General features: G+C 44.7%; 2 protein-coding genes across 3 annotated transcripts in view; one reads left to right on the top strand and one right to left on the bottom strand.

Moving 5' to 3' along the window:
* LOC115287065 (kinesin-like protein KIF28P) overlaps window positions 1-4,389 on the top strand; it is a 78,759-nt gene extending 74,370 nt beyond the window's left edge. Inside the window, exon 23 of the mRNA XM_029933343.1 lies at window positions 4,237-4,389. Coding sequence (XP_029789203.1) covers window positions 4,237-4,389 — 153 coding nt within the window. The remainder of the gene's footprint in view (window positions 1-4,236) is intronic.
* A 2,384-nt stretch (window positions 4,390-6,773) lies between these two features.
* SCCPDH (saccharopine dehydrogenase (putative)) overlaps window positions 6,774-26,712 on the bottom strand; it is a 38,446-nt gene continuing 18,507 nt past the window's right edge. Inside the window, exons 6-12 of one of the 2 annotated variants that reach the window (XM_029933043.1) lie at window positions 17,429-17,559; window positions 16,676-16,793; window positions 15,807-15,926; window positions 15,658-15,714; window positions 12,071-12,182; window positions 9,339-9,420; window positions 6,774-7,400 (exon numbers count right to left, since the gene is read on the bottom strand). In XM_029933043.1, the coding sequence (XP_029788903.1) occupies window positions 7,295-7,400; window positions 9,339-9,420; window positions 12,071-12,182; window positions 15,658-15,714; window positions 15,807-15,926; window positions 16,676-16,793; window positions 17,429-17,559 (726 nt within the window). In that variant the 3' untranslated portion in view covers window positions 6,774-7,294. The remainder of the gene's footprint in view (window positions 7,401-9,338; window positions 9,421-12,070; window positions 12,183-15,657; window positions 15,715-15,806; window positions 15,927-16,675; window positions 16,794-17,428; window positions 17,560-26,712) is intronic. The other variant, XM_029933044.1, reaches the window with a different exon arrangement.

Raw genomic sequence — 26,712 nt, 5'->3', positions numbered from 1 at the left:
CATGATCTGAGCCGAAGTCAGACACCCCACTGTCTGAGTCCCCCAGGTACCCCTGTAAGAAGTGCATTTCTTAAGCTTGAGGGGGGTGGTGTTCAAACAACAGAGCAGGTGCAGGCCTGAACGGTGTGTCTCCTGCTCTCCCGGGCATCCATCTCTGCTCTTGCTTTTTTACTCAAGTGTGCTTCTGGCTGTTTCCAGGTAGTGATATTCATTTATTTTATGATTTACATAGCACCCCAGTGTTTATAACAATAAACCAAACAAATATGATTCATCACATCAAGATGCTATAGGAGAGGGGCACCTGGATGGCTCAGTCGGTTAAGCATCCAACTCTTGATTTTGGCTCAGGTCATTATCTTGCATGTTTGTGGGTTCAAGCACCACTTGGGATTCTCTCTCTGCCCCTCCCCTGCTTGTGTGCTCAAGCTCTCTCAAAACAAGCATTTCTTTCAAAAAGATACAATAGGGGGAAAAAATCATGATTACTTCAATAGATCCAGGAAAAGCAGGTGATAAAATGCAGCATGTTTCCATGATAAAAACTCTTGGCGTATTGGGAATAAAGTGGAGATTCCCTAATCTGATAAAGGTAATCTTAAACACAGAGCAAGCAGGATCCTTAAGGGTGTAGCGTCGGATGCTTTTTCCCTTTCACATCAGGAAGAATTCAGGGGTGCTAGCAAACTTTACTTCTGTTTGACATTGTACTTGGGCAAGAAATACAAGGTATGGAAGTTGGAAAGGGGAAAAAGGTAATCCCAACCATAGCATACATTTACACAATACTTATACAATTCTCAAAACAACCTGATGTAGTCGGTATTATTAGTAACCTTATTTTACAGTTGATGGGTCTAAGCCACGAGACATGGCAAGTAACCTGGGTGAGCACACACAATGGGGTGAGTAGCAGGGCCAACCCCCAAACCCAGCAAGGGCCCCTCCACAGCCTGTATTCTTTCCTGTGATACCGTGCTGCCTCCATTACTATTCCTAGATGACATGTGTATGCAAATCAAAAATCCAGAAGAACTTATAAATTAACTAATAGAATTACAAAGTTGCTGGAAAGAAAATCATTACATATATATATGTATTTATGTATGTTTTGTTTTCTTTTGAGAGAAAGAGAGCATGGGAGGGGCAGAGAGAGAGGGAGAGAATCCCAAGCAGGCTCTGCACTGTTAGCGCAGAGCCCAATGTGGGGCTTGAACTCATGGACCACGAGATCATGACCTGAGCCAAAGTTGGATGCTTAACTGACTGAGCCACTCAGGCGCCCCAAGAGAATCAACATTTAAAACCTGCATTTGAAGGGCTCCTAGGTAGCTCACTCGGTTAAGTGTCTGATTCTTGATTTCGGCTCAGGCATGAACTCACGGATCATGGGATCGAGCCCCGTGATGGGCTCTGTGCTCGCAGTGCAAAGCTTGCTTGGAAGTCTCTATCTCCTTCTGCCTTTCTGCTGCTCTCTCTCTCAGTCTCTGTTTCTCTCAAAATAAATAAGTAAACGTTAAAAAAAATTAACTGTATCTGAATATAACAGCATGAACCAGCACTTCCTTGTATAAAAGATCCCATTTAGAACTGCATCAAATCTATGAACTACTTAGGCCTATAGCTAACATAAAACTATATTAAAAAGGCCATAAAACTATGGACTTCTATGGAGAAACATTAAACTTTGCATGAGAGATGTTAAAGATCTAAATAAATGGCAAAAACTGCCACGGGCCCATGGTTTGGAAGAGGGGCTATTGCAACTCTGTGACATCTGCTGAGTCACTGTGGCCCAGTCAAACGTGATGGCAACTGACAAGGTGGTGCTGTAATTTAGATGGAACTGCAGAAACAAAGAACAGCCACAACCCAAACACCGTGTAGGAAGATTTGCCCTACCCAATGCCAAGGCTTATTTTAATGCTATTATTATAGACAGTCGAGTATCAGCCCCGGTATGGATAAGGTAACCAAAGGAAAAGGACAGAAGGCCCGGAAATAGATCCACTCAGGACCAGAGACACGTGTGACTGATGAGGGCCTGCAGCAAAGGCAGCAAGGACAGATTTTACAACTGGTGCTAGAATGAAGAGCACCTGGGTGGCTCAGTCGGTTAAGTGTCGGACTCTTGATTTCCACTTACGTTCGTGAGTTCGAGCCCTGGGTTGGGCTCTGTGCTGACAGTGTGGCACCTAATTGAGATTCTCTCTCTTCCTAACTCTCTAAATAAATAAATAAACTTTAAAAATAAAAAAAAAACAAAGAAAAATGAAATTGGAGTCTTATCTAAGACTCTAGCTGGAAATCAATTTCAGGTGTCAACTAGGGACCCAACTTTCACCCAAAGGTCAAAGCCCTGAGACAATCATGACCTTGCCACAGGACACTGTGACAGGAGAAGCACCCGGCTATGGAGCAAAACGCCGATGGACGGACCTGCACTAAAATGGTACACTTTGGCCCAGATACCAAAATAAAGCCAAAGAGGCCTGGGAAAGGCTATTTACAACACATTTAACATTCAATGAACTAAGATCCAAAGTAAAGAACGACACAAACCAAAAAGATAACCAACCCAACAGGGAAAAAAAAGGCCAATAGATATATGAAAAAGTGCTTCATCCACCTCTTTAGCAGTTTAGGAAACACTAATTGACATTACAATGAAATGGTATTTTAAACCCACCAGACTGGCAAAATCTAAAAGTCTAAAAACATCGAACTAAACGAGAGTATGGAGCACATAAACCTATGCATTGCCGGAAAGAGTGTAAGTTGGGTCGACCACGTAAAAATGGTGTTTGCCACTCACCGAGTTAGAGCAGAAGTCCCGCCAACCCTGGAAGCCTGCGACCTGGCTCTTCCCTGCAGAGTCAGCCCCGATGCCCACGGCAGAGGGTCTCAGAGAGCGGCCCCTGCTAGCAGTTCCAGAATCATCTGGGATCTTAGGGATACAAATCCCAGGGCCTCTGCCACACCTCCGAAACCAGACCCCTGGAATGAGGCCCAGAATCTGTGCTTTAACGAGCCCTCCAGGTGATTCTGCCTTAAGCTGAAGTTTGAGAACCCCCTCGATAGGCACTCAGCGAATGCACAAAACTGGTCTCATGCCTGTCTAGAATGGCTCTAGTCACACATTCTTGAGAGAACCGCGAAAACACTCAGATCACTTCCTGTTCTGTGGTTCAGATGAGGGGCTGGCTGAGAAAATCTGCAGAAACCCAGGCCTATTTGCCCCAGCTGCTCTTAACCCCACTGTCCGCAACCACCTGGCACCGGAAACCCCTGCGGAAGAAGTCAAGGATGGCACCCTCCATACTGGGGAACCCTGGCCACCTGCGACTCCGTGAATCCCAGCACCACTGGTCAGCACTGACTTTCAAGTCAACAGATCCCATCCAGTAGGATTTCATGAACGGTCCAGAAACAGGCAAAATGTGCCATTCAGGGCTGCATTCCAGGTGGCCAGAAAATGATGGTCATGGGAGTCAGCCTAGTAGTGGTCGTTCCTTGGGGAGGGAGAGGGTGTGAGGAGGAGGGTTCGGGCAGCAGAGGTCTGTCCTGAGCAGGTATATTCACTTTAACTGACACATTACATGTACTTGTGTGCACGTGTCTCTCACAATTGAAAAGAAAGAAAAACAGATGGGGTGAAACACCCTATAAACAAAAAAACAAGCCACACCCTATTTGTATTATTTTTCATCACAGAGTAGTATTCAGAATATATAAACTACTATGTTTAAGAGAATGGCGTGTTGGGAAACACATTGGGAAAATGGCCTAAGGACTTGAGTAGTCCTCTCACTAGTGACCCGGGAACGGCCTGTCAGATCGTTCAGTGCGCTCTGCTGGGTCCCAACCCGTGAGTGCAGTCACCCCCCACCACAGCACGCTCAGGGGCACTCTGGCCCACCCGCGCCCCTGCACCTGCTTCCCCGGGGCGGGGGACCCAGCAGCCAGCACTCCCTACCCAGGGGAGCATCACCAGCCCCACCCAGTCCTTTGCAAGCCCCAGGACTTCCACAGGATTAAGGGAATAGGATCATTCCAATTGAAGGAGCACGTCTCTAGCCGCAGCAGCTGAAGGCCATGCCGGAGGCTCTCCCGAAGCAGGACAGGCTCCCAGGGGACTTACCGCCTCCACCGCAACTTTCAGAGCAGCTCTTTGGGAGAACGTCCTGGGCACCCCACTGAGTCTGCTACCTTATCCCCCCTTTCCTTTATTTTCAGGAAGAAGATGAAATGCTTCGACCGTTTGTACACCAACAGGCACAGAGGTTAAAGGACTTTGGAGACCTGCTGGAGTCCAGCTTGTGGAGGCTGAAAACCGATGTCGCTGTCATTGTGAAGAAGAAGAGAGCCAGTTTGCTGCAGGCCCAGTAGGCGGACGCTGAAAGCGCCTGGGCTCTGGGGGAAGCTTATCCTCGCAGCTTGATGAACCCGGCCACCGGAGCGGAGCTGTGGCTCGGATGCTCATTCCTTGTGCCCTTTCTATCCTTCAGTTTGATTTAAAACCATGCAAACATGAATCCGCGTCCAGGGTGAAGGTGGGCGGGGAGACAGGCAGTCTTGGGGGTGGAGGGTTAGCAGTCTGGGCCTGGCCCCGACTGCCTGGGGCTCGATGCTCTTTCACCGGTCACTTCCCGACTGCCCTCCCCCCGCCCCCCAAGCCTCTGTTTCCTGTTACGGGCGTGAGAACAGCACTAACTGCAGAAGGGGACCGAATGTAAAGGCCTGTGAAGCACTTAGAGCAGCCCCGGCATGCCCACGCAGCTGATGAGCATCTGCCATTGATATTTTGATGGTAAACAGCTTAAAAGTTCAAACACAGCTGTTGTGATGAATTTCTTGCGGTCAGACCTGGAGACATCCTTTCCAGCCCCTCCTTTGGTATCCTTGCTCTGAAAATGTCCATTTATGTTGCCTTGGTAAGTTTCTTGGAAAACAGTTCTGTGTTGCACTGTGCACCCGGGCGGTGCAGGCCGAGGGGCCGAGGTCAAGGCTCCAGGAGGACCTTGTGGCAGGGAGTCAAGCTCAGGTGATCCTGGTCTTGCGAAGAAGGGGCCTGTGGGTCTCTGCCGCTGAGGGCTGCTAGGCACTGGGTGGTCCGAGGTGGGGGGTGGGGAGCAGGGCTGTAGGGCTGATGGGCACAGGGCGCTCCAAGGCAGGGGGTAGGGGTAGGGGGGTGGGGGGGCTGTAGAGAGACCTCCTTGAGGCCAGAGCCCCTGCTGGTAACAGCAGTACTAAGGATACTGAGACTCTGCGAGCATGCACATGTGCCGGGCACCAAGCTCAACACGTGAGCCCATTGCACTCATGACCATCCTAGGAGTTTGGCACAGTGATCACCCTTATTTTGAGGTTTTAAAGGTAAAATAAGCAAGACCTGTGCAGGCCTCTGTGAGTGAGCAGTGGGACTCGGCAGGTGGCACTCTGGATGCCTGTGGCCCAGCTGTCCTGGGCTGGGGTGGTGAGGAGGCTGGGCTGATTTGCGTAAGAAACCAGGACGGAGAGAATAGACGTGACAACCCCAATCCTTGCCCCATAAAGTGTGAAGTGAGGAAGACCAAGCAGGTGAGACTGAAATTCTATGGTGGGACACCTATCAAGGGCATCCAAGAGGCATGTCCCCAGAAAGCCAGGAACCTGGGTGGGTGATTTCTGCTTCATACTGAGAACCAGGAGCTCACTGGGGAGGCCGGGGTTTTACCTGCCGCTCAAGTGCAGGACTGGTGTATAACACAGCACCTAAAATATACCCTGAACCTTGAAGCCCAGTGTGGAGCTCCGTGTGGGGACGGCCATAGGGACCGGGGTCTGCAAAGCTGCAGGGAGTCCAGGAAAGCCTGTCAGCGAGGCCCCAGGAGGCAGGAACAGTTAACACCTCGTGCACGGAGCCTCGACATCCTCAAACGGGTTGCAGAGGTAACTGCAGAAGTCATGTGCTCTCCGAACAAGGGCAGTGGGAGGAGCCCTGAGGGTTAGAAGGATCCTCTGGGTGAGACTCGCTTGTACCTAAGCTGGAGGGGCTCACGCAGGCTGTGCACGCAGGTGTCCACCAGTGAGCAGTGCACAGCACACACACCAAGCCAGAAAGAACTCGTAACAACATGCGGCCTCACCCAGGGGGTCCAAAAGGCACATCTAACCCACATTCCTTGGCTCCAACCTGCAGACCTCCGAGTGCAGGCTGCTCAGGGGCCCAGTGTCGTCCAGGATTCTGACACGAGGCCAGCCTGCTGCTCTCGAACACGGGCTCCCGAACACCTTGCTGATTTGGGAGAAGATAAAAACTTTTCTAAGGTCCCACAAATTAGGGCAGGGCTGAGGGCAGAGGATGGGCGGTACCCACACCACCACCGTGAATCTCCCTCTTCACGTTGGATGCCCCCAGGCAACAGAGAAGGCTTGCTCAACACCAAGAATGTTCCTATCGATATCCTGCATCTCATTGCCGAGAACGAACTTCAGAAAGGCACCGGCTGCCCTCCCTGTGGCGCAGAACCCTACGTATGTGTTTATTTTATGCTTATAACAAAAGGAAAAGTCCTTGCCTTAGTTTAGGGCCGCAACTGAGGATGACCTGGTTAAATGAAAAAATAAATAGAAGGAAAATCCCAGTTAGGCGGCGAAAATGGATAGAAACCTAGCACAATAGCCATAAAACCAATGACAGGTGCAGAACCAGAGAAAACACGTGGCAGTGAGACCATGAAGGGGGCCCGTTTCTACCACCGCCTCAAATACTTAGGACCAAACACAGAACCACCGTTCAATTGACAACCCTTTATTATTCAACTTACGTAATAGTGAATAACTCAGTGTAGACGGGTGAAAAACCAGGCTAAAATAGCAAAAAGTGGTTTCCTTTGGCAAAAGCCCAAACAATATGAGAGAAACTCATTAGACGAGGACATCCCACTCAAAGTCAAGGCCAGGAAAGTAGCAGCTCCTGCCTTACATGAACACCAGCCTCGTGCTTCATCAAGGAGGCTGTCAGCAACAGATCCAGACTCCCGCCCCCAATCCGCCAGCTCACTTATAAACACTGACCGTGGGTTCTTCAATGAAAAAGTCAAATGTTAGTTGTTTCACAAGCAATAAAATCACAATATCAGCAAAGATTTGAAATTTAGGGTAAGCTAGTACAATTTCCTGCTTTTAATTAGTACAATTTTGGATCTGAATCTTTTGCACATACGGTCAGCCAGGCTTATCACTTTTCAAATTTCAAATAAAAAAGCCATGAACTCATATGCGTTATGCCTTCAGTTAATTCTTCAAATGTTTAGACTTCAGAGCTGCTAATGACACTGAATTCGATGCCACGTTGGTTGAGTCTGTCAATCAGCTTGGTTCTGAAGAAGGCCGCTCCTGGGGTGAAGACGCCGCCCCTGCAAGACAGGAGCCTGTGAAGCAGTGCGCGGCGCCAGCCCCCAGGCCTCTCCTCCGCGGGCGTGACCCCTGGGGTGGCAGCCATCAAGCCAGCAGCGCTCATGAGAACGTTTGTTCCATCATGGACAAGGTTGGGTTCTGTTCTCAGAATGAGCCGATAACAAAGGAGCTACAAGATCAGGAAGAAGCCAGGGCCCCAGCAACACCCCACCGGCCCAGCTCCCAGGAAGTGCTGTGTGCTCCAGGGACAGTGAGGGCCATCAACCCCAGGGACGCCTGTCGTTCATAAAGACAGTCCTCAGAGTCCAGAGGATAGAAAAAGACCGGAGTGAAATAAATTTAGGCAATAAGTTATTATGGAAGCATAAATAAGGCTTAAAGTGGATGAAAAAGTTTCTTTAAATATAATGACTAACACAGGGGCACCTGGGGGGCTCAGTCAGTTAAGTGTCTGACTTCTCAGGCTCAGGCCACGATCTCACAGTGCAGAATTTGAGCTCCGTGTCAGACTCTGTGCTGACAGCACTGAGTGTGGAGCATCAGATTCTGTGTCTCTCTCTCTGCCCTTTTTTCCCCTTCTCTCTCAAAAATAAATAAATAAAAATTAAAACAATAAATGTAATGACTAACATTTATAAAACACTAAATATTTTCAAAGGCTATAGAGTTGACACTTGAATAACATGGGTTTGAACTGCATGGGCCCACACACACGTGATGTTTTTACAGTACAGTACTATAAATGTATTTCCTCTTATGATCTGCTTACATTTTCTTTCCCCGGGCTTACTTTCTTGTAAGAATGTAGTATATAGGGGTGCCTGGGGGGCTCAGTCAGTTGAGCGTCCGGCTTCAGCTCAGGTCATGATCTCACGGTTTGTGGGTTGGAGCCCGGTATCGGGCTCTGTGCTGACAGCTAGCTCAGAGCCTGGAGCCTGCTTCAGATTCTGTGTCTCCCTCTCTCTCTGCCCCTCCCCTGCTCGTGCTGTCTCTCTCTGTCTCTCAAAAATAAGTAAAAACAAAAATAATTTTAAAAAGAATATACTATATATGTCAACAGTATACTATCAGGTAAGTGTGTGGGGTGGAGTAGTTAAAAGTTACACATGGATGGGGTGCCTGGGTGGCTCAGTTGCTGAAGCGTCGACCTCAACTCAGGTCATGATCTCAAGGTTCATAGGTTTGAGCCCCATGTCAGGGGCTCTGTGCTGACAGCTTGAAGCCTGGATTCTGTGTCTCCCTCTCTCCCTGACCCTACCCCGCTCGCACTCTCTTGTCTCTCTCAAAAATAAACAAACATTAGAAACAAATTTTTTTACAAAAGTTATACATGGATTTTCGACTGCCCAGGAGGTCAACTGTAGAATTATTTGAAAATATCTAATTAGACTTCACCTTCTACAATGCTTATGTTTGTTACTTAATACTGTTTCAGGTCATAGCTACACTTATTTGGTTCCGGGCCTGCAGGTCTGTGGCTCATTTGTGAAGCTGGCCTCCCTTTCCAGTAACAGTTAAATGCTCCAGTAACAGAGTCCTCTTGATAATCATCTGCCATGAATTAATCCACGCTTGATATCAGGGCCTCCCGCTGCCAGCCGGGTATCATGAGCACTGACTAGAGGCTCCAGATGATACTAGTTAACAACAGGACCTTCACAGAGTGGCTCACTCCACACCTGAGCTATTTCTACAAGGAACTAAAGTCAGCTTATGGGACTCTCACACTTCTCTGCCTCCTCTCACTTATCTCTGCATTGTTCTCTGGGGCCACTAAGACATTGTCCTTCTCACAATTTTAATTTACCTCTATCTTTGGATCAAAGGGAAGGTGAATGCTTATGTGCAGACCCACTGCCTGAAAACGGAATCAAAATAAGCTAACATATGACGCAGATGAAAAAGACATCTTCGAACGGGAAGAAAACCAGGCTTACGTCTTAGGAAGATCGGAGGCATCGTTCAGAAGAGTCACGGCCGCCTGGACCATGGCTATGGAGGTCGCCGCATAGCCAGCCTCTGCAGAAGACAGTTGAAGAAAGATGTTAATGTGCTGAACAACACTCAGAAACCAAATGGTAGCTTTTATATCCAACTCTAGGTATGTAGGATTTTCTCAAAAAAATCCTCTGTTCTCTTAAAAATACGAATTAACAGCCATATAGTACTTAGTAGGTGTTAGGAACTGTGATCAAGGGCTTTAACTTTATTAACCTCAATTCTAACAATGATATGGACTTGATGCTATTTTTACCCCCATTTCACAGCTGAGGACACTGAGGCACAGACTCAAAGTCAGGCAGTGGCTGAGCCAGGATCACAAGGGGAGCTGCCGCGGATCCATGCTCGTGCCCACTGCCCTGAAGCCTGACATCTCTGTTTCTTGTGTCTCTCTTAACACCCTAAGCTTCACCTAAGAAAATGATTTAAGGGGCACCTGGGGGGCTCAGGTGGTTAAGTGTCCGACTCTTGATTTCAACTCAGGTCAGGATCTCAGTTCATGGGTTCAAGTCCTGCTCGGGTTCCACACTGACAGCGTGGGGCATGCTTTGGATTCTTTTTCTCAACCCCCACAAAGCTCATGCTCTCTCAAAATAAATATATAAACTTAAAACAAAATTCAATTTCTTAAAGAAAAAACAACTGAGTAACTTTTAAAAAAGTTTCTAAGCAAGTGGGACTTCAGGGTTTACAGTTCGGTCAAATAATAAAAATATATTCAATTTTTCAAAAAAAGCCTGGTGGGAGCATCTGGCTTGAGTGACTGCAAAACAGACCCCCGTGGGCTGCCAGTGGTGCTGGTGGTCACACTCACAGTCACACTGTCATTCACAGGCAGGAGCGTCTCTGCACAGCTCTGTGACACTGACAGCAAACGTTCTTGGACTTTCTTGGGTGACAGATCCTTTTAACCACACATCAAAAGCCTTTACCCTCCCCAGAAAAATGCACACGGCACACACATTTTACAATGTCAGGCTATTCAAAGACTCCTTGGCCCACAGCTTTATGTTATAATTATACTGCTTTAAAAGGACGCTTGAGTATGAGAATACATATCAACCAGCCCCTTTTCTTATTAATATTAAAATATGGCATTCAGATTCTAACATGCAGCCAAGATGGAGAACGAAGGCAGGCCAGGCTCTCTGACCATGAAGGCACTCCAGATGAGAAAATCAAGACCTAAAACGGCCAGTGAACCTAAAGAAGGCTAAATGGAAATCTTAAATAAGAACAGCAGAAATGAAGATGTGCAACAAGCATGGTAAAGCAGACACACATGGCACTGCATTGCAGTTGCAGACTTTTCTGGGAGCAGCTACCACATCCCAGTGTCCAATCTGTCTCCTAAAGAGTGATGAGAGCAGGTCCTGTTGGCACAGAAGACAAGACCCAATACACCAATACTACTCAGTTTGCTTCTTTCCTGCTGCAGAGGCTGCAGAAATAATTTTAAAATTGGAACACTGATACAAAGAAACAATGGAAACCCCTCAAAGAGTGACTTGGCATAGGCATTAACAAAATTTCAGTGGAAGATACACCACTCTCAGGTAACTAAAAAGAGTAATTCTGGTTCTTTCCTCTTGGTAATGTTGAGGAATCAAAGCCCTACTGATGCTCCTTGTATGAAAGGGTCTCTATAAGAATAATGATAATACTTTAGGTTTTACACCTTACAAAGTGCTTTCACATACATACTTGATTTTTAAAATAACTATGTGACATAGAGTAGGAACTATTAATCTCATTTTACAGTTGCAGAGAAAGAAACAGACTTGCCTAGAGCCACACCATTAGTGATCAAGGAGGTTGGATAATGAGCTCGGGTTTCTGTACCTTTGAACATCACCACCTTTTTACTTACTTTTATTTTATTTTTTTAATTGAAGTACTGCTGACACACAATATTAGTTTCAGGTACATGACAGAATAATCTGACATCATATATGTCATGAAGTGATCACCATACATCTAGTTACCATCTATTACCACAGAAAACTAGAATATTAACTATATCTTGTATGATATACTTTTCATTCCCATGACTTATTTTAGAAAGTTTGTACCTCTTAATGGCATTTGTGTATTTTGTCCATCCTCCTCCAATCTCCTCCCCTCTGACAACAGTTCTGTGTCTGTTTTGTTTATTTGTTTTTTGGATTCTACATATAAGTGATATCATACAGTATTTGTGTTCCTCTCTCTTATTTCACTTAGCATAATACTCTCTAGGTCCATCCATGTTGTCACAAATGGCAAGATTTCATTCTTTTTTATGGATAAGAAATATTCCATTGTGTATAAATATCACACCTTCTTTATCCATTCGTCTATCTATGGACACGTGGGCTGCATCCGTATCTCGGCTACTGTAAATAATGCTGCAGTAAACATAGGGGCGCATATATCTTTTCAAAAAAAAATATGGCATTCAGAATTATTAAACCCTACTAAAAAAGAAAACCAGGGGGAAGGATATGCTAATAAAATTAGATAATAATTTCAATCCTTCCTTTAACAGAATAATTTATATTATTACTTAAATAGTTTGTACAAATTTATTTCTAACATAATTAAGCTCTAAGAAAAAATGTCATAATATTGCTTTATACCTTGGGACAACGTAAAACACCCCAGTACTCTTACGTCATATGTGAAATACCTGGTCCTTTCACCTGAGTACAAATTCTGATATTTGGTTTGCCCTTCTCGGGTCCAAAGCCTTGGCTGTATCCTTGACCGAAGAACCTCAATGTAAACGATGAGCCGTCGATCTGAGGAAAGAGCAAAGGCCTTATTTATTAAAGACGCCATCCCCTTCCTGAACACAGTAACCCTACTATTCGAGTTCCAATGAGAATTCTCAGTAGGTGGAAACATCAGTATTCCGCCAGAATACGGTATTGTCCTTTTAGCACGGGGCAAAAATCAGTTCTCCGAGGAAGCAAGCTTGGATGACGGGGGTGTTGCCGGGGGACAGGGAACGCGGATGCAGTATAGACGGTGAAACAGCAATGTCAGTGGACAGGCTGGAGGTAGTTTGTATGTTGGGGAGGGGCTGACATAGAACATGATCATCTGGTTTTAGATAGTGTTTGAGGAGGCAAGCCAAAAACAGCCAACAAGTAGGGGCGCCTGAGTGGCTCAGTCCGACTCTTGACTTTGGCTCAAGTCATGATCTCATGGTTGTGATACCGGGCCCCATGTCAGTATCCATACTGGGCATGAGGCCGGCTTAGGATTCTTTATCTCTCTCTCTCTCTCTCTCTCTCTCTCGGAAGTCCAGCATACAGAAAGGAAGGGTGGCTGCCAGGAAGGAGAAACCATCACTTCAAGGCAAGAAGGCAGGTGGGGTCTCCCGTACCAGGCATGACTTCCCTGACTCCCCACTCCCGGAGTCACGGAACCTCGCCCGAGAATTGCAGATCCCACTAAAGGCTCTCTTGGCTCCATAACTTGGTCTCTTTCTTTCCTCTCATCTCTGCTTCCATCTATTAAATCTTACACTCATCATCAGGGAAATGCAAAAAATAAATGAACTTTAAAAAATGGGGTAACAAGCGTTTGCAAGGGTATGGAGCAGCCAGCATGTTTGTGCACTGCTGACGGGAATGTAATGTGGGTGGTGTGCAGAGAAAGAGCCCGGTGGCGCCTCAGAAAGTTAGAAATAGAGTTACCGTAGGATCCAGCAATTGCACTTCGGGATATTTACCCCAAGAACTGAAAGGACGATCCTGAAGATATATTTGTACACCCATGTTCATAGCAGAATTATTCACAGTCACCAAAAGGTGGAAGTAACCCCAGTGTCCGTGGATGAACCAGAATGTGGTATGTATGCACAGGGGCTGTGTGTGCGTGGGCACAGGTGTGTAGAGTGTGGGGAGGTCTGTGTGTGTGTGTGTGTGTGTGTGTGTGTGTGTGTGTGTGTGGTATACAGGGGGTTTGTGTATGAGATGTGTGTGGGGGGGGAGTGTGCATGTGTGTCTCTTGTGAGTGTGTCTGTCTCTTGTGAGTGTGAATGTGTGTGTGTGGAGGTGTGTATGCGTGTGTGTGTGTGTATGTGGTGTGAGAATGAAAAGAAACTACTATTCAGGCTTAGAAAGGAAAGAAATGTGAACCTGCTATAGCCCAGGTGAACCTGGAGGATGTGATGCCAAGTGAAAGAAGCCAGGCACAGAAGGACAGACATCGTGTGACTCTACCCGTACGAGGCACCGAGAACAGTCACACTCAGAGACACCGAGAACAGAACAGTGGTCACCAGGGGCTGGTAGGAAAAGGAAAGGTGAGTTATTATGTAATGGTGACAGTTCCAGTTCGCAAAAGGAAAAGGTATGGAGACGGATGGGATGATGGCTGTGTGACAGCACACGTGCACTGCAGAACCATTGCATAATATGAATGTTTTGAATAACAATATGGATTTGATACCACTGAACGCTTAAAAATGGTTAAGATGGTAAATTTCATGTGCTGTTGGGGGAAGAGAGGAAAAAAGGAAGGGAGAGGAATAAGAGACTCCTATGATGGGTTTGGAGAAAAATTTAGAATGATGCCTACATCTGTGACTGGGCAGGTGGCAGTGCCACCAACTGAGATGGGAAGGGGAGTGTTTGGGGGAAAGAAGCTCAGATCCTGACATGTCTGGTTTTGGGTACCACATACCACTACAGGTGGCATGTAACCTGGAGACCTAAGGGTGTCTGCTGACAATGGGCAGGGCAACAGGAGTGGGTGGAGCCCTGGGAGGTGGTCCATGCAGCAGGGCACAGGGAAAAAGGAGAGGAACAGAGCAGTCACCTGGAAGAACGATGGATGCAGAAGCCAAGGGAAGCAGTATTTTAAGGACAATACTGTCAAAGATAATAAAATGAAGGCCTCAGCATGGTCAACCCACTTAGTAGCTACGAGACCAACATGGACTCTGGCAAGGGGAACACACAGGAGCGGGAGCACCGAGGACCCCTTCTACGGCCGGCATGGGTCCAGGACGGAGAAAGGACCTGTGGCGGGGCAGGTGGAGAAGTGCAGGAGAGCCCATGAACCATAATGGGAGTCAGCAGTGAAGGGGAAGACTTGGGCCCGTCTGACTCCAGTGTCCACTGCACTCAGGCCAGCGAACTTGGACACACGGACCGCTCTGCTGACTTCCTCAGCCCCAAGTAACACCTTTGCCTGTGTGGCTGGGAGGACTAAATGTGATGTCAAGCGCTTGACTTTGTGCCCACTGCACACAAGAAACGCTAGGTTTAAAGAGAACGCTGACAGGGCTGATCTTGGTCAGAATTCTTCTCTGTGGGGAGGAAAGGAAGGGAGAGTGAGAGCAGGGCCGCAGGTCGGAGAACAGGGGGCGCCCAGCACATGCTCTCCACTCCCTCCCGAGGCGGGAGGTGTGGCACCTGCAGACACACAAGGCTGGAGCCGGTGCCCTGTGAAAAACCCCTGGGAGGAGACGGGCAGATGGCTAACTACAAGCAACAGGAATGGCAAATGGCGCCTTCTAGCAAGGGGGAGGCAGGCATTGGGGGGGGGCATCATTCAAGGTAAGGGCACACATTCACGGCGCTACCATCCTCTTGGTGGGAAGGGGGGCCTCCCAGCAGTGCCTGGCGCAAGCAGGCAAAGCTAATGACCTCACTGGACGTAGGGGCTGTAAATCACATGGTGGAAATGAAGCTCTTGTGTACTGAGGATACCATGGTGTGCAGGTGCAGCGAGGTGTGGAGGAGGGGTGTGGGGAGGGGGCGGGAGGGCAGACAGCGGGAGGAGGGGGAACGGGGAGGATGATGAAGCAGGATGGATGGGGAAGGGCAGCGAGGGGGATGGGGAAGGGCAGCGAGGGGGATGGGGAAAGGCAGCGAGGGGGAGAAGGAGGAGGAGGAAGAGGGAGGACGGCGAGGGGGAGGAGGGAAGAGAGAGGGAGGCCTGGGGGAGGAGAAATGTGGAAGACTAAACATATTTGAGATCACTATGAGACTTCACCCCAGTTTGGCTATTTACTCACTGTAGAACCTTGGGCAAGGTTCCTAGCCTCTGTCCCTCAGTTTCCTCATTTGTAAAATGGAAAGAATACCTACCTTAAGGGGTGTTTGAAAAGAGTAAGTAATTTATATAAAGAACATAAAAGCACATCTGAACACAGTGCTCCCTCAAGTCTTATCTGTTATTGTAAATGCACTGAGGAAATGCAAAAACAAGTTAAGGAAAATTATGATTTTAAAGACCTGTATACAAAAGAAAGGTTACCTGTCTTTGTGTTGGTCCTAGTTTTGAAAAATAACCAAAGGAGAAGAGCCATGGGAACTAAGGGAAAAAACAAAAAATCCTCAGTGACATTGTTTTAAAACTCATGGAAAATACTAGTAAAGACCTAATTTCATTAAAATATCACTTACTTTAATGAGAAGTTGCCTTCCAATGCCAAACTTCACAAAGAATAAGAAGAAAAGTCCTGCAAACATCAGCTTAATAACAGAGGTGATGCCTCCCACGTTTATATAAGCGGCGTACTGGACCTGGGTGAGGGACAGAAGTCAGGATGGGGCCCTCCGTCGGACTCGGCGGTACAAGCATGTCTGACACTTGTCACTTCCTCTGCACTTACTCTGCACTCAGAAATACCGCGCCAAAGCACTCTCCACATAGGAATGTGTTATGTTCTAAAAGCTTGTTCTGAAAGCAGACATTGGAAGCCTATTTTATAAAGAAATCGTTGCAAATGGTAATTCACTTCCTCTGCCTGAATACAAGAGTCCGCAAGAACGTGGCTAAATGTCGTGATTACACATTAGAGGATGTAGAGTCTACTTACAACCTCTTCAATGAGAAAATAATCCTTTGATCTGAGATACACTGTCCTCTTTAAGTCTCAAAGTGGAAGCAGTCCTCTCACGAAAGGAGTGAGACGACACTCTGGGGGCCGGGGTGCGGCCAGGACAGAAGAGCCCAGGCATGTCCGCGGGCCAGAGGGAAGCCTAGCAGCTAGAACTCTAAACAGGGGTGGAGGGGGTGGTCACGACCCCAGCACTTCCGGGCCAAACCTGCTGCTGTTCTGTCTCGCTGACCAGGTACAGGGTGGGCCAGGGCTGAACTGTGGGGAGGCTCTCTCCACTCCCACAAAATCCAAAATGCTCTTCTCTCCTCGTTCCATACGTTTCTAGAAGCTGAGACATGCATCCGCCGGCCTTCCTTCTCTGCTTTACCAGTGTCAAAGTCCTACATTACCCAGCTAGGGGTGCTGAACGCCGCCACCAGGCACACTCACAGGGGACTGCTCCAGATCCTCATGCAAGTAGCGCTGCGTCCGCTTCACCACAGACACATCCGCTCCCAGGAAAGGGACCGCGTAGCTGCTGAGTTCTCGGCAGTAAGAAACTGGCCACCTGCAAGACAGATCGGTGACCACGGTGCGTCTTCTCCACTGACAGCTAATTTGGTGAACTTGTGAATCAAACATTCAACGTTTCTGGGGGCAGCAGGAACAAGGACAATGGCAGATCCGCCCTTAATTAAAATCTCCTTCACTATCTGTCCAGTGTCCTCTACACCGACACCAAACAAGTGACAACAGGGACAGTGTCCCAAGGCCACGTAACACAGAGTAACTATGTTTGATTCCACCAATTTCCCTAGATGAGACTCATTTCAACCTCCAAACTCGAAGGGGAGTTTAGAGTTCTCACATATGAAGTTTTCACAGAAGAGTGCTCTTAGCGGATAATCCACACAAGATCATCACACTTTTAAATGGTGGTTTTTCGACATAAACTGATGTTTGATTTTGATAGTGAAAAGTCACAAAATTCATTTTCTCCTCAAGTCCAAATATATTAATATGTACAAAGTACTTGAGCTTAGAATACGGCATTAATTATACTTCACGGAGCTATGAAGGCAACCCAGAACTCACTATAAAACCGTCTCGGGCTTTTCTAGGAGCATACTTTATTAATAATCACATCAGTAACAACATCCTTAGACTAGATATATTAAAGAACAGATTTTGAGTTAATTATACCTTCTTTTCAATTTCGGACCAACAACTGGGACAGGTTTCAGATTTGACTCCTTTCGTAGTTTTTTCAAATTACTCTGATCTCCAAAACCGTAAACTGCTGACTTCCAGGTGCCATCGTGAATGCACAGCCCCTGAGAAGACAACTCAAGAGTTAGAGAAACACGTCTTCACATCCCACTCCATACTGGCTCAGGTCATGATCTCGTGGTTCATGAGACTGAACCCTGCATCCAGCTCTGCACTGACAGCACAGACCCTGCTTGGGATTCTCTCTCTCTCTCTCTCTCTCTCTCTCCCTTTTTTTAAAAAAATTTTTTAATGTTTTTTATTTATTTTTGAGAGACAGAGAGAGCACAAGCAGGGAAGGGTCAGAGAGAGAGGGAGACACAGAATTTGAAGACAGGCTCCAGGCTCTGAGCTGTAAGCAGAGCCCGACGCAGGGCTCGAACCCACGAACCGTGAGATCATGACCTGAGCCGAAGCCAGATGCTTAACCAACTGAGCCACCCAGGCGCCCCTCTCTTTCTCTCCCATACTCGCTCTCTCCCTCTCTCTGTCAGAACAGATGAATTTACAAAAAAAAAAAAAAAAAAAAAAGCTGCTCTCTAAAATAAGAAAGAAAAAGAAAGAAAGAAAGATGTCTTAAGGGATGATTACTAATATGTAAAACCAAGGAATGTATCATTGTCTACAAAGAATATTCCATCTATTTGAACAAGCCATAATCCCTTATTTAGTAATCTTGAGATGAACTTTCAGGCAGCACTAACACTCATTAGCTTGACCATATTCAATATTTACACCAACACGTGCTCTTTCTGCCTTCCTGCCAGCACTTATGCTGTTTTTAATATGCCACCGAGGTTCACTTCTTCATTGTCACACAACCAAATGGTCCTATTCCTTCAAAATCAGCCTTTCTAATTCTGATCCCTATGTCGATTCCTCGAAATTTCAAGATGTGTTCGTAAGTACATTTATATAATCTGGCAGCACGGAACCTGCTTGGGATTCTCTTTCTCCCTCTCTTTCTGCCCTTCCCCCACTCTCTCCCGTGCTCTCTCAAAATAAATGAACTTACAAATTTTTAGAACAGAAACAAATTATATAGAAACTAAAAACAATAGAACAGATCGATGAAACCAGGAACTCTTTCTTAGAAAAGAACAAAATTGATAAACCTTTAGCCAGAATCATCAAAGAAAAAAAAAAGAGAGAAAAGACTCAAACAAAATCATAGGAGAATGAGGAGAAATAGCCAACACCACAGAAATACAATTGTAGGAGAATATTATGAAAAACTACATGCTGACAAATTGGACAACCTGGAAGAAATGGATAAATTCCTAGAAACATAAAACTGCCACAGGAAGAAACAGAAAATTTGAACAGACTACCGGAAAGGAGACTGAATTAGTAATAAAAAAAAAAAAAAAGACAAAACAAACAAACAAACAAAACTCCCAACAAACAAAAGCCCAGGACCACAGAGCCTCACAGGTGAATTCTACCAAATACCTATCCTTCTCAAATTATTCCAAAAAAAAGAAGAGAAAGGGAAACTTCCAAGTTCATTCTGAGGCCAGTATTACCATGACACCAAAGCCAGATAAAGACACTACCCCCGCCCCTGAAAAAAAGAACTATAGGCCAATAGCTCTGATGGACATGGATGCAAAAATCATCAACAAAATACCAGCAAACTGAATCCACAAACACATTTAAAAAGTCATCACCAGGATCAGGTGGGATTTATTCCCAGGATCAAGGGCTGTTCAATCTTCACAAATCAATCAAGATGATAGATTACATCATCAATAAGAGAAAGGGTAAAAACCTTGTGATCATTTCAACAGATGCAGAAAAAGCGCTTAATAAAGAACAACATCCACAAAGTAGGTTTAGAGGGAACATACCTCAATACACTAAGGGCCACATATGAAAAACTTACAGGTAATGTGATCCTTAATGGGGACAAGCAGAGAGCGTCAAGAACAAGACAGGGGACAGTGTTTACTCTCACCACTGGAAGTGCCAGTCACGGCACTGGGACAACAAAATGAAATGAAAGGCATCCAAATCAGTAAGGAAAAGTAAAACTTTTACAATTTTCAGATGACATGATGTGTGTGTGCGTGTGTATGTGTGTGTGTGTATATCCATCCCAAAAGCCTCCATAAAAACTGCTAGAACTGATAAATGAACTCAGTAAAGCCACAGGACAGAAATGAATGTACAGAAATCTGTTGCATTTTATCCACCAATGACATAGCAGCAGAAAGAGAAATTAAGAAAAACAATCCCATTTCCATCTGCACCAAAAAATAAAATAGCTATGAATAAACTTAACCAAAGAGGGGAAAGACCTGTACCCTGAAAACCATAAAACACAAATGAAAGAAATTAAAGAAGATACAAAGAAATAGAAAGACATTCCATGCTCATGGATTAGAAGAACAAATACTGTTCAAATGTCTATACTATCCAAAGCAATCTACACATTTAATGGAATCCCTATAAAATACCAGGGGCATTTTTCCACAGAACTAGAACAAGCAATCCAAAAATGTGTATGGAACCACAAGGGACCCTGAATAGCCAAAGTGATCCCGAAAAGAAAAGCAAAGCTGGAGGCATCATGATTCCAGACTTCAAGTCACATTACAGTATGGTACTGGCACAAAAATAGACACATTGATCAGAAGAATATAGGAAACCCAGAAATAAACCCACAATTATATGGTCAATTAATCTTTGGCAAATCAGGAAAGAATATCCAATGGAATAAAGGTAGTCTCTTCAGCAAATGGTGTTGGGAAAACTGGACAGCGATATGCAAGAGAATGGGGTCTGGACCGCTTTCTTACACCATGCACAAAAATAAACTCAAAATGGATTGAAGACTTAAATGTGAGTCCTGAAAACATAAAAGTCTTAGAAGAGAGCACAGGCAATAATGTCTCTGACATCAGCCACAGTTAAGCTTTCTCCAGATATATCTCCTGAGACAAGGGAAATGAAAGCAAAAATGAACTATTGGGACTGCATCAAAATAAAAAGCTTCCGAACGGCAAAGGAAACAACAACACTAAAAGGCAACCTACTAAATGGGAGAAGATATTTGCAAATGACATATCCCATAAAGGGTTAGTATCCAAAATATACCCAAAAAAAAATCTGTAACAGCCAAAAAAACAAAAAATGCAGTTAAAAAATGGGCAGAAGACGTGAACAGACATTTCTCCAAAGAAGACATCCAGATGGCCAAGAGACACGTGAAAAGGTGTTCAACATCACTCATCATCAGGAAAATGCAAATCAAAAACACAGCTAGATATCACCTCACACCTGTCAGAACGGCTACAATCAAAAAGACAAAAAACAACAAGTGTTGGTGAGGACGGGGAGAGAAAGGAACCCTCATGCACTGTTGGTGGGAATGCGAACTGGTGTAGCCACTGTGGGAACAGTTATGGGGGTTACTCAAAAAGGTGAAAATAGAACTATCCCATGATCTAGTAATCACACTATACTGGGTATTCACCCCCAAAATACAAAAACATGAATTCAAAGGGATACATGTACCCCTATGTTTATCGCACCATTATTTACAATAACCAAAAGAAGAGGTGAGACACATACACACACACACAAACACACACAAATGGAATACTATTCAGCGATAAAAAGGAATGAAATCTTGCCATTTGCAAGGACAGGGATGGAGTTAGAGAGTATAATGTTAAGCAAAATAAGTCAGAGAAAGACAAATACTATATGAATTCACTCATGTAGAATTTAAGAAAACAAATCAGCAAAGGAAAAAAGAGATAGACAAGCTCAGAAAGAGACTCTTAACTCTAGGGAACAAACTGCTGGTTACCAGAGGGGAGGGTGATGGGGGGATGGGTCAAACAGGTGATGGAGACTAAGGAGCACATTTGTTGTGCTGAATGAGCACCAGGTATAGTAGGGAGTGCTCAATCACTGTACTGTACCCCAAAACTAATAGAACATTGTGTGTTAACTGTACTGAATTAAAATTAAAAATTTTGAGGGGTACCTGTGTGGTTCAGTCAATTAAGTGTCCAATTCCCGACTTCAGCTCAGGTCATGATTTCATGGTTTATAAGTCTGAGCCCTGTGTCTGGCTCTATGCTGACAGTGCATAGCCTACTTGGGATTCTCTCTTTCCCTCTATCTCTGCCCCTCCCTGCTCTCTCTCTCTCAAAATAAACATTTAAAAAAAAACAAAAAACTTAAAAAAAGAAAGAAAGAAAGAAAGAAAGAAAAAAAGAAAGAAAGAAAGAAAGAAAGAACGAACGAACGCTCACTCACTCTGTGCCTGGCCTTTCCATTTTGTAAACGGTATCTTCTGATAAACAAATACTCTCCATTTTAAATGTATACAAATGATCACTTTTTCTTTATTTAATGCTTTCTGTGTCTCTTTTAAGAAGTCATTCCCTCTATAAACAGCCTGGTGACTATATAGCAAATACGGTACTGCATAATTGAAAGTTGCTAAAAGAGAAGATCTTAAAAGTTTTTGTCACAAGAAATTTACAAGCAGATATGGTGATGGGTGTTGACTAGACTTATTATGGTGATCGTTTGCAATATACTGCAGTATATACAAATGCCAAATAATTTTGTATACCTGAAACTAATCTAAGGTAATATGTCAATTATACCACAATGAAAAAATAATAAAATAAATGTGCGGCGGGGGGGGGGGGGGGGGGGAAGCCATTCCCAACTCTGAGGCCATGAAGTACACATCATCTTCTAAACCCTTCACTGTTGTTGTCTCTCACATTTAGGTCTGCAATCCACCTAAACCTGATTTTTGAACATTGTGCAAAGTATGAGTCCAATTTCATTTCTCTCCCTGTAAATACCCAGCTGTCCCAGCATCATTTCCTGAAAAGCCCCCTTCCCACAAGTCATGTGTTCACACAGAGAGGAACTAGTCTGGGCTCTTTATTCTGTTTTACTGGCCCACTAGTGTCCGCTGCCAAGGTAACTCACTGACTTAATCATGCATCCTGATATCCAAGAGCATCTTTTTCTGCATCCTCTCCTTTAAGAAAGTCTCAGTTATTCTCAGCCCTCTACATTTCCATATATATTTCAGAATTAACTTGTCAGGTTGCAACCAAAAACAAATAAAAACCTGTTTTCATATTTTGATTGGAATTATATAGGATTATAAATCAATTTGAGGAAAACTGACATGTTAGCAAAACTAAGTCTCCCAATCCATGAATATGGTGGATTCTTCCATTTATTTGTCTTCCTTAAGGTCTCCCAATAACATCTTATAGTTGTCTTCGTAGAAATACTGCACACTTTTCTACTACTATCCTTAGGTACTTGATTTTCTCTATGCTATTATAAACAGCTCTTTTTTAAAAAAAAATTCATTTTCTCACTGTAGCTGGTATATAGATCTCAAACTTCAACTGATTTTTATATCAATTTTGTGTCCAGCAACAATAGACTAGAGTGGAAATAAATGAAACAAAATAGAAAAATAGAGAAAATCAATGAAACAAAATTTCTTTCTTTGAAGAAATTAACCACCTTGACAAACTTTTAGCCAGACTGACAAAGAGAGAGTGAGAACTGAATTACTAATATCAGGAATAAAACAAGGGACATTACTACCAACCTTACAGAAATAAAAAGGAGTACAAAGGAACACTATGAACTGTATGCCAACAAATGATAACCTAGATGAAATGGACAAATTCCTAGAAAGACAATGTTACAGACCGAACTGTAGGTCCCCAAATTCATAAGCTGAAGTCCTAACTGCTAATATCTTAAAATGTGACCTTATTTGAAAACTGGGTTGCTACAGATAGAATTAGTTAAGATGAGGTTAGACTGGAGTAGGTAAGCCCCTAATCCAGAATGAGTGGTGTCCTTAGAGAAAGGTGAAATGAGGACACAGACACGTACACGGGGAGCATGCCACATGAAGATGGAGGCAGACATCAGAGCGCAGCATCTACAAGCCCAGAACGCCCAGGAGAGAAGCCAGGAGAGAAATACAGAGCAGATTCTCCCTCACAGTCTCTGTCGGAACCTAGCCCACCAACACCTTGATCTCAAACTTCAAACCTCAGAGCTGTGAGAACAATAAATTTCTGTTGTTTAAGCCACTTGATTTGAAGTAGCTTGTTATGGCAGGCCTAGGAAACTAATCGAGCCACAAACTACCAAAATTGACTTAAGAGGAAATAGAAAATCCTAGTAAACCCTATAAGAAATAGAGATATTTAATAAGTAACCAAAAAACTTCCACAAAGAAAAGCCCAGGCCCAGATAATCTCATTAATGAATTCTATCAAACATTTAAAAAATAATAGGGGCACCTGGGTGGCTCAGTCCATTAAGCATCTGACTTCAGATCAGGTCATGATCTCATGCTCATGAGTTTGAGCCCTACGTCGGGCTCTGTGCTGACAGCTCAGAACCTGGATCCTGCTTCTGATTCTGTGTGTGTGTCTCTCTCTGACCCTCCCTTCCCGTGCTCTGTCTCTTTCTGTCGCTCAAAAATAAACATTGTTTTAAAAAAAAATTTGGGGGGTGCCTAGGTGGCTCAGTCAGTTAAGCATCAGGCTTCGGCTCAGGTCATGATCTCATGGTTTGTGAGTTTGAGCCGTGCATCGGGCTCTGTGCTGACAGCTAGCTCAGAGCCTGGAGCCTGCTTCAGATTCTGTGTCTCGCTCTCTCTCTCTGACCTTCCCCTGCTTGCACTGTTTCTTTCTGTCTCTCAAAAATAAATAAAAAACATAAAAAATTTTTAAAAAAAGTTTTAAAGGAAAAAAACGCCCAGGGGTGTCTAGGTGGCTCAGTCGCTTAAGTGTCTGACTTAGCCTCAAGTCATAATAATCTCATGGTTCGGGGGTTCAAGCCCCACGTTGGGCTCTGGAATCCATGCTGACAGTGTATAGCCTGCTTGAGATTCTCTCTTTCCCTCTCTCTCTGCCCCTAGCCTACTTGCTCACTCTCTCACTCACTCTCTCTCTCAAAAAGAAAAAATAAACATTAAAAAATTAAACAAAAAAAGAACTGACACCAATCCTTCGCAAAAAAAACTCTTTCCCAAAGACCAGTATTAATTACCCTGGTACTAAAATCACAAAGACATCACGAGAAAACTACAGACCAATATTCCTTATGAGTAGAGATGCAACACCATCAACAAACTAATAGCAAACTAGACTTAGCAATATAGAAGAAGGATCACATACTACGACCAAGTGAGGAAATCGATCTTAAGTAACACAGTGTAAGGAGATAATAAAAACAAAACCACACGACCATCTCAACAGATGCAGAAAGAGCATTGGATAAAATATAACACTCTTCACAGTAATAAACAGTCAACAGACTCGGAAAAGAAGGAAATGTCCTCAACCTAACAGAGAGCATCTATGAAAAGCCACAGCTAATGTCATACGTAGTGGCAAGAGCCTGAAAGATTTCTAAGATCAGGAACAAGACAAGGATGTCCGTTCGCACCACTTGGGCCACCGATGTGTCAGCCTGGAGAGGCAAGCCATGGCAATCCAGTGAGAAAAAGAAGTTTTCCCTGCAATTTATGAAACTCATTTATTAATTCTAATAATGCTACCTGTAGATTTCCTTTGAATTTTCTACATTCACAATTATATCATCTGCTGAGAAAAGGTTTGTTTTTTCCTTTCTAACCTCTGTAGAGTTTTTGTTTTCCTGTACTACCGCTCTGGCTAGGATCCAGCTGAAGTAATGACCGAGGGCTCCCACGTCATCCCAGAACTCAGAGCAAGAGTTTTCAGTGTTAAACACTGGGTATTGTGTTTGTTATAGCTGTTCTAAAAAAGGTAATCTTCCCTTCCACTCCTAGCCTGCTGTAGGTTTTAATCGTGAATAGATATGTTTTATCAAAAACTGTTTTCTCTATTTATTGAGATGATCCTATGCCTGTCCTCCTTTAACCTGATAGTGAGGTGAATCAAAGTGATATCATGTTAAACCTCATATTCCTTCTCTAAAATTAACTTGGTCAAAATGTACTTTTTGTCTTATATATTTATGACCGCTTTTAATCTCCTAGTATTTTAGTTAGGATTTTTACCTCTATATAAACTGGACCATACTTTTACATGCTGGAATTATTCCCATAGAGTTTTGGAATTAAGGTTAAGTTAGCCTCATCCACTCAACTCAGCCAAAAAGACTTACTGAGACTATGTGACCAGCACTGTTCTAGACGCTTGGTGAATTAAACAGACAAGAAGCCTTCTTTTTGTGGTGCTCACATTCCAGAGAGGGTGATAAACTCAATAAAAAATACAATACATAGTGGCACCTGGGTGGCTCAGTCAGTTCAGCTCATGGGTTCAGCTCATGATCTCACGGTTGTGAGTTCAAACCCTGCATGGGGCTCTGCTTGGGATTCTCTGTCTCCCTCTCTCTCTACTCCTCGCCCACTCATTATGACTCTCTCTCAAAATAAGTAAATAAACTTAAAAACAAATACGTGAAGAATGAATGAATGAGGGGAGTTCTGTAGGAGAGGAGGCTGGAGACTAACTGGGGCCAGATCACTTCCAATCGCTCACTGGAAGGACATCTGGCTTGCACTCCGGGTGTGATCCGGAGCCACTAAAGAATTCTGAGCTGAGGAGGGACGTGACCAGGTTGTGTCTGAAAAGGATCACCCAGGCTGCTGTGTTGAGGAGGGGCGGGACAAGAACAGACAGAAGCAAGAACAGGGTGGCAGGAAGGGACCTGGTGAAAAGTGATCCTGGGGGCAGAATCAACAGGATTTCCTGACTGACTGGACTCAGGTTTCGGGGGACAGAGACAGCTATGATCCTATCACCTGACCTGAATCCGTGGACGGACGCATCGCCACCCACTGAAATTGATACAGATGAGCTGAGGCTGGAGCACATTTGGAAGGGAAAAACAGGAGGCCGGCCATGGACCAAAAAGCAGTTTGCAGGATCTATCAGGTCAGGAGATGTCAATTATGTGATGGGATATTTTCAGTCTGGGTTCAGAGAAAAGCTCAGGGTTGAGGACACAAATTTAAAATGTATTCCACAATACCCACCTGGACAGAGCGTCCCATGTTACCCCTTCACTGACCTCCAGTGTAACTGCACTGTGGTCTAAAGCAGATCTGTCAGGACACGTTGGCAAACTGTTTAGGTTTTACAGTCCATGTCCGGTCTCTACTACATAGTCTTCGTCTTTATGTTTCTGTGGCAGCCCTTTGAAAG

The sequence above is a fragment of the Suricata suricatta genome, chromosome 3 (assembly GCF_006229205.1).
Source record: "Suricata suricatta isolate VVHF042 chromosome 3, meerkat_22Aug2017_6uvM2_HiC, whole genome shotgun sequence".
NCBI classification, from domain to species: Eukaryota; Metazoa; Chordata; class Mammalia; order Carnivora; family Herpestidae; genus Suricata; species Suricata suricatta.
The sequence above is the reverse complement of the archived record's forward strand: the minus strand, read 5'-3'. Positions and strand labels throughout refer to the sequence as shown.